General features: G+C 40.4%; 1 protein-coding gene across 1 annotated transcript; it reads left to right on the plus strand. All coding sequences in view use genetic code 11, as the record gives it.

Annotated features, from left to right (window-relative positions):
* Nucleotides 1-734: 734 nt before the first annotated feature.
* EGR_03852 (Major facilitator superfamily domain-containing protein 3) lies at nt 735-10,067 on the plus strand (the record flags this gene model as incomplete). Its single annotated transcript, XM_024493101.1, has 7 exons — nt 735-784; nt 981-1,023; nt 1,969-2,335; nt 2,519-2,737; nt 3,614-3,869; nt 8,970-9,073; nt 9,730-10,067. The coding sequence occupies 7 exons, from the start codon at nt 735-737 to the stop codon at nt 10,065-10,067; spliced, it is 1,377 nt and encodes a 458-aa protein (XP_024352562.1).
* Nucleotides 10,068-10,577: the final 510 nt, after the last annotated feature.

A 10,577-nucleotide genomic window follows, 5' to 3' on the forward strand; every position in this document is an offset into this window, starting at 1 on the left:
GCTTATCTTTACCGTACACTTAACAGCGTTTATAAATAGTCAAAAATATTTCAACAAGAAATAAGAACTGAAAAGCCTTTTGCCACCTTATGCAGATTGCGGAGTTCGCAACTTCACCGACTGTACTGCCACTCGCGATAGCTCATGCTTCCCTCAATACTTTCCGTCTTTGGTCAAAAAGTAAATTTTGTTGTTTTCCCTGTTAATTAAAGGGCCAATTTAATTATTAGAATGCTATTTGTTGGCAAACTTTGTAATCTTATTTATGAAATGAACCACTTGTACGTAAATCTAGCAATCTAGCAATTATACTTTCTCACCCCACCGGTGGTGTTTGTTCTTATCAAATCTAAATTGTTTCGCTAATTTTAGTGCGTTTTTTGACAAATCACCTCTGGCTAAATTCATCCACGTAATGTAATAAGTGAAAAGGGGACGGTACTGCCATACCTGTTGACTTGACTGTACCTTTCAGCTGAGAAGTGGCCAGCAGGTAAGGACCTCAGGGACGAATTTGATATCGCTTCACCTCATTCTCTGTATTCTTCACTCCATACTTCTTTGAGTCCTTCCAAGTGGCGACACTAGACAATCGCACGAAACACAGTGCATTGGTATATGCTATGTTTATGTCCCATGGGGAGAAATAAATAATAGATGTGAAATTGTTGATCGACTTTTGCCTTACTAGAAAAATACCATAGTTTGTGCTAGTGGATGATTAGAGTAATAAAATGTTGCTCAGAGAGTACCCCATTCATCTAACCTCAACGGCAAAGATTACGTAAGCTTCTTTGGCAAGCTTTCTTCTTATATTTATTCACAAAAAACTTGTTCCTACTACAAGTTTTTTTGGTTTTTTTTATCATAAACTAACGAATTTGGGTAATTACGTGGGATAAAGCTAGATTTCTTCTTGTTTACTTTAAGGAGAAGTTAATCAGCTGCATGCTGAGATGAACATTTAAAGTCCCGATTAGATTCTGGCTCACCGAGACTTCCCTGAAGGAGAGCTCATCCGGAGTAGGTACAATGGCAGTCCACCTAAGCGGCCCCTTTAAAAAGTCGGGAGTAAATCAACGACCATCACATTCCAATGCACCAAACTGTAAAATCTATTTAACCAGCTAATTAGCATCTAGCGAGTTCATCTAGAAACAAGATAAAACAATTTCGTTCCCCACGTTTCGGCTAGGTACTCACTTCGATTAATAAGCCAATGTTAATGTACACGATACTGCCATCGTGTCTCACTTTTTTAGGATTTGTAATTCCCTGTGTTCCTTCATAATTTATTAAATCTTTGTAATTTTAGACCTGATTTAACTTAGCGCTGCCACTTTGTGGGTGGTGTAGCTTTGATTTTGCACTGAATAGTGGAAAAAATTCAAGCAAAAGGGCTCCAGTTCAAATAACACGATAACGTCGTGCCTTGTATCAGTGTTAATGGATCCTCTATTAGGTATTGTTACAGATTATTGAGATATGTGAAAGTTAAAGTGTTTTTGGGTAAACTTTTAATCTAAGCGCTCGAAAAATTTACTGTTGTTGGAAACCACAATTATTCTTAATACTGCATCAGTGTGGTTATTAAAAAATTGATTTTGATCTTGTTTAACGCTGTCTGACCACTAATATCAGCCCACACTTTGCCTTGCATAACCTTTTCGCTCACACCACATTCTTGAATGAGGTGAACTAGCCTGTTTGTAGCATGACTTACCAGTTAGTGAGTTTACACCTTTATTTTTGGGGATCGATATTGTGTCATTATGATACATATTTTTAAAGTATCTTACCATAGGGTTGATGAAAGACATTGTATGCACACTATGTGTTCATTTTAATGCCGCTGATCTAACCTGTTGTGAAATTTTGTGGAAATTCCCTTTTACGATGTATCCGGTAATTTGTCAGTCATTTGTTGATTAGGTCTTTATTACCTCATGAATTTTAATCCATTTTTAGTCTTCATCACACCTCATTGCACTCTTCTTCTTCTATTCACTACAAGGCCTTCCCTACGGACTCCAATCGCGATTCCTACCGCTCATTCTTCGTTCGCATGGTTCCTCTCTTACTTCTCTTGGTTTCTACAAGCTCCTCTACCTCCCTTGGGTTTTTAAAAGCGCCTACGCTCCCTTTGTCGACAGTCACGGCACGCGACGTCGTTGGCTCCAGTTGTGCATTACTGGGCTCCTTCTCTGCAGCTCATTTCTTTCCACTTTTTCCGCTGCACAATTGGTTTCCTCTACTCGAATTTTACCCTTCTGCCTTCTCATTTTCAATTTCTGCGCGGCCACTCTTGATATTGCTGTGGACTCACTTGCTATTGGTACGTAGGGCCCCCAGCTATCCTCAAGGAAGTAATCTTGCTTGTTAGTCTAAAATGTAGATTTATTTTCAATGTACAGAATAGCTGTGGTCTACTAATCTAAGAATGAATGACCATTTGCGTAAGAGACTAAAAGGATGCACAGTATAAACCAAAATGCTTAAAGGCATTCTTCTATTACAGGTATGCTCAGTCATTCTGAACTCTCTCGTGGCAACACAGCTCAGGTGGTGGGATACAAATTTGGTGCCATAGTAGGTGGTGGATTGCTCTTTTCGTTCTTTTCTTCGACGGTGGTGTTTGCTGCTCTCTGTGGATTCTATGCCTTGGGGCTGTGGGTTGCAACCTATTATAAAAGATTCGATGAACCTGAGAGGGTCCAAAATACCACTGGTGATAAGGGTACGAGATTCGTTTGTAGGGAACAGCATTTTCTGTCCTCTGTACGCACATTATTTACATGCCTTGCGCACGTTCTTTAAACTGGAATGTGCGTTTTCATGATTGAATACTGAGCAGTGCCTCATCTATTTGCAGACTTGTAATGAATGATCATCTTACTGGTCCAGGGCAGGATTGGTAACACCAATATTCTCACTTAGAAAAAAAAGTCGAATTCTGTTCCGTTTTTTTCTTTTTACCACAAAATGAGCTTATTTGATCCTGAATATATTTAATTAAAACTAAGTAACAGATAGAAATTTTCACAACTTTTGCCTTAAATATAACTTACTAATGTTTCTGTACATCACTTCTTTAAAAGTTCTTAGCCCTCTATTAATGTTAATTACTTAGAGTAAATTGTTTCCTCACGCCAGTTCTTCGTGCTGACGATTTGCCTGCTCGTTAGTTAGGGTTCACCGAGCTTGTATATTGCCGAAAATTAATAACTTTTTAAATAGAGAATAATGAGGCAAATCCGAATATTGTTTTTGCTCGAGCAATCGCATGTCTGGTTTCCTAAAGATTCGTGAAGGCCTCCGGGCAATGACAACTTTTTTAATAAGGTTATTAGAAGCATTTATTACATTTTTACTATTTTTTTCATACGAAATCAGTGAAGCAAAAACTGAAAAGATCTACCATGAATATTAATAAATTGTGGAGCACATAGCCTGTTGAAATTCCTTAACACTATACTATTATCAAACTACTTGTTTTCTTAGATACATTGACATAATCGCGTATTCTTCAAAGTCGTTTAACGATTTCCCACCTAGGTCAATCTGATCCCGTCCCTATTGCTTCTAAAGATTTGTTTCATTCGCCACTGGTTAGATCGTAAGAGAGAGGACAAGCAAAGCTACAGTGAGGTACTACAAACGGCCCTTTTCGATTCACCCTCCACCCCGGGACTTATCGTCCTCTTACTGTCTTACAAATTGGGTGAAATGGGGGCCATGAATATGTTGCCATTGATGCTCCTCGACCATGGCATGCCGATGGCCGTTGTGGGTTTTTGGACTGGTGCAGTCGGCCAGGCATTCTCCATTGTTGGCTCGTCCTCTGCCTCTGTCATAGCAAGTCGTTTTGGGTAATTTTTCACTCCCTACTGTATGATGCCAAGTAGCGACTATTTTTGTACGTTTGTAGTGACCATTACTGAATGCCTAGGCCGGCTTAGGTACTGGCGAAACGTCCTTGTTTTAAAGGTATTGTATTGTCTCCACGAGGTATAGGTTTAATTTATCCGATGTTAATCGAATGAAAAGGTGGGTACCTGTTCGGAAAAATATTGGTCTTTTGTTTTAAATTAAGCAGGATATTCTTCTCCCCTACACCCCATTTTCATGTGCCAATATCGCTTGTAGAAGTGCCTAGTTTTCACCATAGGATAGTAATATTTCATGTTTGATTTTTTTAACGCAAAATTCGTCCTTTTTAACAGCCAAACTTAGTTTGATTTACTTTTGGTTTAAGTATTCCATTGGTTTCTGTAATTCGAAGGGGTTTTTTGGTTTGACCCGAAGGTTCTTTCAGCCGTGGGAGATGTATTTTTTGGAATATTTGACAAAAGCGATCTACTTGTTTGGATTGGAAGTTTGTTTGTTCTTTTTTTCTGATCTCAAAAGTGAAGAAAATTGAAATTTTTTTCGAAGATTAGGGCTTTAGAGTGGTTTCTCTTTAATTTGCCAACCTTTTCAAATGCAACGCAGCTCAATTTGATCCCGTGCAGTTTTTATAAAAAAATCAGGTTACTGCAGAAAGCTACTTACAACTCTCCATGCTTTGAAATGCTCACCAGGACAATCTAGCACTTTTTCCCAGAGGGTCACAAGGTAACTGGAATTTTTACCTATAAAGTACTTTATTTCCAAAGACGAAAATAACCTTGCTTTGGCCACCTGTGTCCTTATCTCACTTCTATTTCTGGACGATTATCTACTTGGTCACTTGCGAATGAGAAAAATATTATGAGAGAGATGCGGAGGGTGGGGTGTGGCAGTATCTCTCACCTCTTCCACAAAATGTCTTCTCCTGAGTGGGTTTTGCGGTCTGCGGTCCTGTTAATTGATTTGTCCACTCTAAGTGTCGTCGAAAAAGATTTTCCTACATGCGTTGGAGATGTATTAACCAGATATTAGCCAAAGTTGAGTAAAAAAATTATACCGGACTATCAGATCATCAAATCCTATGCTCACAATAAGCCTGCTATGGTGGGGTGCTCCTTAGGCGCGCGAATGGATGGTAGGTGGACTGCTGAAATGTAACCATTGATGTGTTGGAGTAAGGTTGGAATGCGCATAAAGACTAATTGGTCTATTAGTCAACAGAAAACCTCAATAACTTTATAGTCTTTCCTACCTTTTGTCAAACGTTATCAGTGCGTAATCCATCTGTCAAACTATCACCACCACTTTGTTGTTGATCGATATAGGTGTGATCTTGACATCTTTTAACCAATAGCAACTTGTACTCCCTTAGCATTTTTAAGAATAGGTTTCCCTCAATTTAATGCTAGTTGAGTCACCATCAACAATTTTATCCTTCTCCGAATCCCCTATTGCCAATTTTTCAGCCTTAAAAGGTCGTTGGATTCTGCTCGTAAAACAGACAAGCTTGAGTCCCATCCACAGAATTTAATAGGAATTTTATGATGCGCGGCTGAGTTCAAAGTCTGTGGGAAACAGAAGATACCAGAATAGGGGGCATTGCATAAGTGGATTGATCTGCACCGAGAAATGTACCAACCTACTTTGCCATATCGCAGCATATGTCGATGATTCGAGAAATCTCATGTCATGTTTAAGTTGATTATTTTTGGTTTTCTCAAAAAAAAACATTTGAAAGTAAATATACCGCTTCCGCTCGCTTTATTAGTGTTGATTTACGTACACCACTTTGATCTCAAGAAGCGCCTCGTGGATTCATGTGTTCCACCCGTCTGACAACGCTTATTTTATCCTAATAAATCTTCCACTCATTTCTATAAAAATGTTTCATCAACTTGATATTTGCATGCAGTAAATGGCGTGTTTACTTTAAATAAACAACTTACCAAATTTCCTTTTGAAGTAAGAGGATAAGACTAGAATAAATAAAATTGCAGGGCGCCGGCTTTCAAGTGTGTTAGCTCTGGTGGTAGTAAACCCTTTTCTCACTTACTGCCGTTATGATAAAAAACGAATGAATTTCCCACTCACTTTCATTTCGTCTTCGGAGTTCGAGTTGTTAGCACTGGGTAACTCCCACTTTAATGTGGTTTGACGAAAAAATTTTAACATTGTTGAGGACTTCTATGTTAGGAAAAGATATCGTAGTGAAGTTGTACTTTAAAAACATTAGCTGACAGGGTCTCAGGGGAAAATCGGCGAACTCAATGTGTTCCATTGTTACAATACATGATACAAATTCTTTCATCAACGAACTGGTCAACTACAAATGCAGTTATTCACGGACATGGTACATCGTTCATCCCATTTTAATGTCAGTCAGTCTGTTTTGGCACGATTTTGTGCAATCGGTTATCATAACCGAGTAAGGAACACGTGTCACATATTTGTGTCACCGAGGCTGAGGTGAAAAATTGAGGTGATATGTAGGTACGATATTAGTGGCCAACGTACAAGAGATTCTATTTTTTCTCCATTTTAAATCATGTTTACTAATCCTAGAATTTGGGCAACTAAAATTACCTTTCCAAAATCACCTGCCTTCACTAATTTGTTTGCTTTTCGTTGACTGACTTTCATTTGAACGTTTTACTTTCAAATCAACTTATGGGACAGATATTCCAAGTCTTATGGAGTGAATTCATTAATTTCTTGGATAAATTAAGGAGATTACCATACCCGCCTTGCAGCCAGGATTACTGATGCAAATGGGGAAATATGATGGCCTTTGCGTCACAAATCATCGCTCCTCTCTGCTTTAAAATGGCTTCATTCTTACTTTTACTAGAAGCACATTTTGAGCGTTAATTGATATCTATCCTTCTTTTGTGGGAAGCGAAGTGTTTCTCCCGACGTGATCCTTCCACTAACCGCACACTGCTAAACACGGGGTCTGATTCAGCATTCTAGCTGACTGCTCGCTAGGTGGTGGTTGGATGGTACCTCATTGGTTAATCACCAAAGAGGAAATCGTAACTTTCATAAGCTTTCTTGGTATTATCAGCTGACCATTTTATCAGTCTCAGTGGAGGAGTAGTCATTCATGATGAATGAGCTCCTTTCCTAGGCTTGTTGCCATCAAGGACGGACGGCTTTAACCGAGCACTAGCAATAGTTTATCCTTCACATATTTGCCACCGCGATACTGAGAGATTCACTTTATTTAAAGTTATGTTTTAGAGCTTCAAAAAGTGCACTTGCCTATAATTCAAGCGCCCTACTACATCTCTTTTGGTGCGCTGAAATTGAGATGATATACTGCGTCTACGATGCGATTTAGGACAAGCCATAGTAGTCATAAACTGTCCGAGAAAACATGCCAATTGTATTACACCAGTAGTAACTGCGACGAGGTAAATGGCTTAAAGTCTAAATATTTTGCCTTATTTTCCTGCAGCCAGAATTCTTTAAGCATTGATTTGCGTATAGACACCATTGTAAGTTGAATTTGAACAGCTTTCCAAACCTAGGTTTATTTTTCATCGAAAGGGGTACACTAGCCAATTGGAAACTTTTCCGTCGAAGGCTTATTTAAGCAATCACGATTCCTTGTGGCCTCCTGTATGTCAAATCGCGACACATGCAGTTTCATTCGTGGCAATGTGGTGATATATTCCTTGAGACCAGTGGTTCTTTTGTATAGTGAGGTGCTAGAAGTAGACTTAATTCTAATGCCTCTGCAGTGAGTTGCCAGATTCCCTTCTTTTGGAGGGTGTAGACGTCGCGAGCAGGATTGTTTCTCATTTAAATCAGATTCACTTAGCACTGGCACTAATTTGGTTGCCCAAGTCTCCTTTGAAGTTGTGATAGAACAATGCCGACGTGAAAGACGATTTATTTTTATCACCTATGTGAACAGGGGGGCTAGAGGTATAGGTGGGGAACTGTGCCGTCAGGCAGAAATACACCAGTTGAGGTGTGCAATTTCGTATAGGTAAACATACATCCAAAGAAATGTCAAGTCGCTCTATTAACACCTCGTCCTCACCCAATTCATTATCAGATTGCAGAGCCTGTTTTAATGCAGAGTATGTACGTTCAGTAAATGGGAGGCATTGCTATAGTTTGCTATGAAACCTAATTTTTGGTCGTTTTCAGTAGCCATGAAGTTGTCTTACACCTTTCGTTCCCCTTGTTTTTTGTGAGGAACTTCTTGGTCATCACACTATTCAAAGCACTTGCTAATGATAATGTAGTATTCGGCATATTTATTTGGAGTGACCTTTGGAAACTCGCAAAATCTACAGAATTGTTTATACATGCTTTACGAATCATAAATAAGGGTCCACCATTGACGTTACACTATTTGACCATCCTTTATTCTTTGAACCCTTACATCTTCAAATGTCTCTAAAATCTCGTCGATGTGATTGGATCTTTGCTGCACAGCACCAGTTTACTTCTCTTCCACAACTGCAGGGATTGACTCTCCATCGATATTGTCGTATGCCATTTGACGATAGTGGAGAAGTGAAATACATGACCCAGAACTATTTCAAACAGCTTGAGTGGTTTTGATGGCTACTCGGTATTAAAGAAAACTCTCTTATCTCGATCGTAGTGAAGGCGTATGCGCTGCTACTGATAAGAGCAGCGTTCGGTAATGATTGACGTGAAGACTCAGACATTTAGTCTACACCTACATTGTGTGACAGCGAAAGCTTAGCAACTACGTCTTGCATGCACCAATAACTATCACATTCTTCCACCATCAGACCCTGATATTCCTCCTGATGTTAACGAATGCCTAGTCATGGTGCCGAATAGTCGATTGGAAACTGAAAATGGGATGGAAATGAGAGCTTATTTGAAGTTGAATTTACAGCTAACTTGGATGTCTGGGCAAGAATAGTACACTACATGGATCGTTACTTCAACATGCAAGACATGTTGGTTAACTATCATCATTTTTCCAGGAATGCTCTAAAAGACCGACTAACTGATGCATGCAGTGTCATTTTGCCCACTTTTTAGGGAGGCAATTGGCCACATTGTCTCGATCTTTTATTGTTGCAATTTAGGAATACGGTGGATAGTCTTCAATTCCTCTTCCTCTGTCGTATCGTGGTCATTTCACTGCTCACCGCTTTTGCGTTCTCCATCAACTTTGTCAGTCACTGGTTTGGTAAGTGATCTTATTCCCTTGCCTTATTTTCAACTTGTCTACTTCTCTTATTCGCCGAAATTCCTCATGGCTAGTGCTGAGTTGGCTTGTCACTCTTCTAATAATCTAAATTAAGTGTAACGATATTTCTGCGGTATACCGTTCGTTCTTGAATGGGGAATAGGCGGTAGAATGAGCTTCATCGGGCGATGTTAACCACTCCTGTATAAGGCGCCCTGAGTTGCATTAGTGTGGATGTCGTGTCTGCCTCTGGTGGGGATAGAGTGTAACAGGTTTGGTAGATTTCCCTCGTCCACCTCTGCCTTCGCACCCTTGGGAAGTTCAGACGAGTTAAACGAGGAGGACAGGCTTTATTTGAGCCTGACGTTCATTTTTTTCTTCACTGTCTCCAGTCGTCTTGAAATTTACGCGCAGTTTGTACTCAGCGTTTGGCATTTTCTGATGCAGTAGTCACCGCATTTGATCAAAATTCTGTGGGATCAAGTTTCTCCCCCATAATGGAAAGCAAAAATGAGAAGAGGAGACAACAGCCAAAAGTTATTTGCTGTTGTACTGCTTTGAACGATGAAGTCGAGCGGAATGTGGGATGGTCAGATGCTGTCAATAGAGAAGTGGACTCACGTAGTGTAAGTTGGAACATTTTTGTTTGGCTACAGGCGTGGCGCTGATGAATGCAACGCTGGTAGTGAGTGGAGCCATCACCACCATCGTCTTCACCCTCATGATGGAATGCACGCGAAGCGAGGTTGTGGAGGGTGCGCGCGCTACTCATTACACCATCCTCTCCACCGCCGAGGTGCTGGGCAAACTCCTCTTCGCTGCCCTGGGAGCTGCTGCTCTTACTGACATCCTCGGCTACCCACTCGCCTACCTCCTCTTCCTCGCACTCAATATTCTTCCACCCTCGCTCCTGGTGCTTGGTCGACGTCGGTGGCCATTCCTTCATTCGCATAAGTTGGTTTCCTGTGACAGTCGTCCCGACAAACTTCTTTAAGTGGTTGTCGGTGCCAGCACTTTCATTGCCGTCTTTGTTCTTTGGTACTCAGTCTCTACAGGGTGGTTTTTTGTACTTCCAACAACAAGGTTTTGATGTACGTATGCAATTGGCAGGCAGTCGTCTCTCCTTTTCGCCCTGTAAAGCATAAGGAAAGAAGTCAAGTTCAAAGTGGTTGGTAATCTATTTGTCACTCTCCTTGTCAATGGAGATAGTAATCTAATATCATTGAGGAGGAAATGATGATTTTTAACTCCCCAAGTCGTCACAAATGTCAGAATGGGCTGTACTGATCTTGAAGACTGACTTCCTGTTAACCCGGAGGAGAGAAGGGAAGGACTGGTGACTGGAAGGCCGCATAGATGGATGAACCGCCATGATATTGAGACGGCTACCAAGTTGACGGTGAGTGAAGGATCTGTGAAATTGCAAATCCGACTCAGGCGCGTATTGCTCCACTGCATTATCATGTCGCTGCATCCTTTCCCGTTGGATGAATGTGCAACAAGA

Source organism: Echinococcus granulosus (genome assembly GCF_000524195.1).
Source record: "Echinococcus granulosus chromosome Unknown EG_S00021, whole genome shotgun sequence".
NCBI classification, from domain to species: domain Eukaryota; kingdom Metazoa; phylum Platyhelminthes; class Cestoda; order Cyclophyllidea; family Taeniidae; genus Echinococcus; species Echinococcus granulosus.